The sequence below is a fragment of the Lolium rigidum genome, chromosome 1 (genome assembly GCF_022539505.1).
Source record: "Lolium rigidum isolate FL_2022 chromosome 1, APGP_CSIRO_Lrig_0.1, whole genome shotgun sequence".
In the NCBI taxonomy this organism is placed as follows: domain Eukaryota; kingdom Viridiplantae; phylum Streptophyta; class Magnoliopsida; order Poales; family Poaceae; genus Lolium; species Lolium rigidum.
Genome location: NC_061508.1, coordinates 222799160 through 222801620, shown reverse-complemented (window position 1 = coordinate 222801620; position 2461 = coordinate 222799160). Strand labels below are relative to the sequence as shown.

Below are 2461 nucleotides of genomic sequence, written 5' to 3'. Positions count from 1 at the left end.
TCAAAAAATTCAGTTTTAACCCCACTTACGACTGAAATTTTCTTTTTTAGTTGCAACTCAAAGTTCAAGAATCACAATGTAAATCCAACTACTAAGTGGTAAATTAGTTCGCAGTCTACTACTGAAAACTAGCAATTTCCTATAAGTAAAAGCTGATCGTCCTTTTGAAAAACGTGTTACTCCTACTCTGGAATTCAGCGTTTCGTGAGCAGTTTCAGTTTACAGCCCACGCAAAGGACGCCAATCCCCACCTCGCACGTAAACGTAATCCAATCCGGGCCGCAACAAACAAAACCAACGCGCGCGCCCACCGCCATGCCACATTAACACGCGCCGCGCGACGCCATCACGCGTCCTCCGCCCCGCCGCCATGCCCGCCGATGCGAAGCTCCGAGCGCTCCTCCCCGTCCGCCCCATCCTCCTTCTCGCCGTCTCCTTCCTCTCCCTCCTCCTCATCTACGCCTACTCCTCCTTCTCGCCCCCTCCCCCATCCTCCGCCGCCGCCACGCTGGCCCTGGCCGCGGCCGTCCCGCTCCTCCCACCCTCCCCGCCCAACCCGCACATCCGCATGCGCGGCGGCGCCGCCTTCCGCTCCTACGACGACTACCTGCGCCACCAGCTCAACAAGACGCTCGACCCGCGCCTGCGCCGCGTCTGGGCCACCCGCGACTGGCGCCGCAAGGTGGACGCCTTCGCGCGCCTCTTCCGGGCCCTCCGCGCCGACGGCCTCCTCTCCGACGCCTCCCGCGCGCTCTGCGTCGGCGCGCGCCTCGGCCAGGAGGTCGCCGCGCTCCGCCTCGTCGGCGTGCGCCGCGCCGTCGGCATCGACCTCGCCCCGGCGCCGCCGCTCGTCGTCCGCGGCGACTTCCACGCGCAGCCCTTCGCCGACGCCGCCTTCGACTTCGAGTTCTCCAACGTCTTCGACCACGCGCTCTACCCGGACCGCTTCGCCGCCGAGATCGAGCGCACGCTCCGCCCGGGGGGCGTCGCCGTGCTCCACGTCGCGGTGCACCGCCGCGGGGACAAGTACTCCGCCAACGACCTGCTCGACGTCCACGGCCTGCTGGGGCTATTCCGCCGGTCTGAGGTCGTCAGGGTATCCAAGGTCGACGCCTTCGGCCTCGACACCGAGGTCATCCTCCGCAAGAAGGGGTCGCCCTAGCCACACCGCCATGCAATCCGACCCCAATTTGCAAAGAAGCAGAAAATTTCCTGTGGGCCGATCGAATTGCTATTGTAGGTAGGTAGTTCATTCTTTGATGGGCATGCATTGTGTTGTTCTTGATCTTTGTACGTATCTAGGAATTACTAGTATTTACTAGTACAGAACAGATGATCTGGGAATTGCTATGTGGAGGAAAAGAGATGGATTGGAAAAGCGGCAGTGTTTAGGTTTGCAGTTAGTTTCCCATCCTTTTCTTCATCACTTTGTTCTTCCTGTCCCTCCTCTATTCTTGTCTTTCTAACTTTCCGGGAAGAGCATTCCTTGATTGGTTGATTCTTGTTGGCGTGGCGGGAGGCACTGATGGAGCAGCATAATTGTGCCCGTGCAGGGTCACAAAATGATGGCCAGATTTCCACAAAACAGTACCAGTTGTGGTATTGTTTGTTGCACGTTGGTCTTGTAATGTTGGGATGGTACAAATTGGACAAATGCTGCTCATGTATGAAGTTTCAGCATTATGGAGGGTAATGCAGCTAATTAATCACTTGTGCTGGGATTGTGGCAATGACCACTGGGGAATCTTTTTTTTTCCTTTCTCTTTATGCAAGGGCAGGATGTGCTAATTCGGCTACAAGTTGCAACGCAATTTTCAGGGAAAAGCATCTCCTTTACCTTTCCTGTCCGCTTTGGGCAGAAACACAAGCCAGAAGAGAATCAACGTCCCCTATTCTGGCATTCTCCCCAAGAGGAACAGGGAGGAATGTGTCTCTTCGTGTTCATTGTACCATTGTCCCATGGCAAATTAAAGCATACTACACAACTCATAATGCAATAGCTTAGATATACCCCATTTGCCGTGAGATGCATATAAAACCAGGTACACATGACCTGAAGAGTCCCAAAACGTGGCCTGACCCATTTCACACACCAAATAAGTATGTTTTCGTCCGTTTAGATTGGTCCGCGGACACAAAATAAATCAAATATTATATTAGCGCGTGCCCGTTTGAGCCAGGAGCTGCCCAGCGGCCCGACGCAAATGAATTTTTACTAAATTTTATTCATAGAAAGTTTAATTTACGTAGGGCCAAAATAAGAAAAATAAAACATAAAAAAAAATAAAACCCCCTAATCACCATGACCGCCTAGTCCTCTTTGGTGAGGTTGATGAAGACAAGCGGCTCCCATGCACCAGAGGTGGTCCAGCCGTTGTCGTAGGCGCAAGAGCAGCTGGTGATGGTGCAGGAGGAACGGGCGCCGCGAAGCACATACATGTGATCGGTGGTGTCACTGGCC

General features: G+C 54.2%; 1 protein-coding gene across 1 annotated transcript; it reads left to right on the top strand.

Annotated features, from left to right (window-relative positions):
- The first annotated feature begins 370 nt into the window (after positions 1-370).
- Positions 371-1337, top strand: LOC124655261. The gene has a single exon (XM_047194187.1). The coding sequence runs from the start codon at positions 371-373 to the stop codon at positions 1160-1162; it is 792 nt and encodes a 263-aa protein (XP_047050143.1). The 3' UTR covers positions 1163-1337.
- Positions 1338-2461: the final 1124 nt, after the last annotated feature.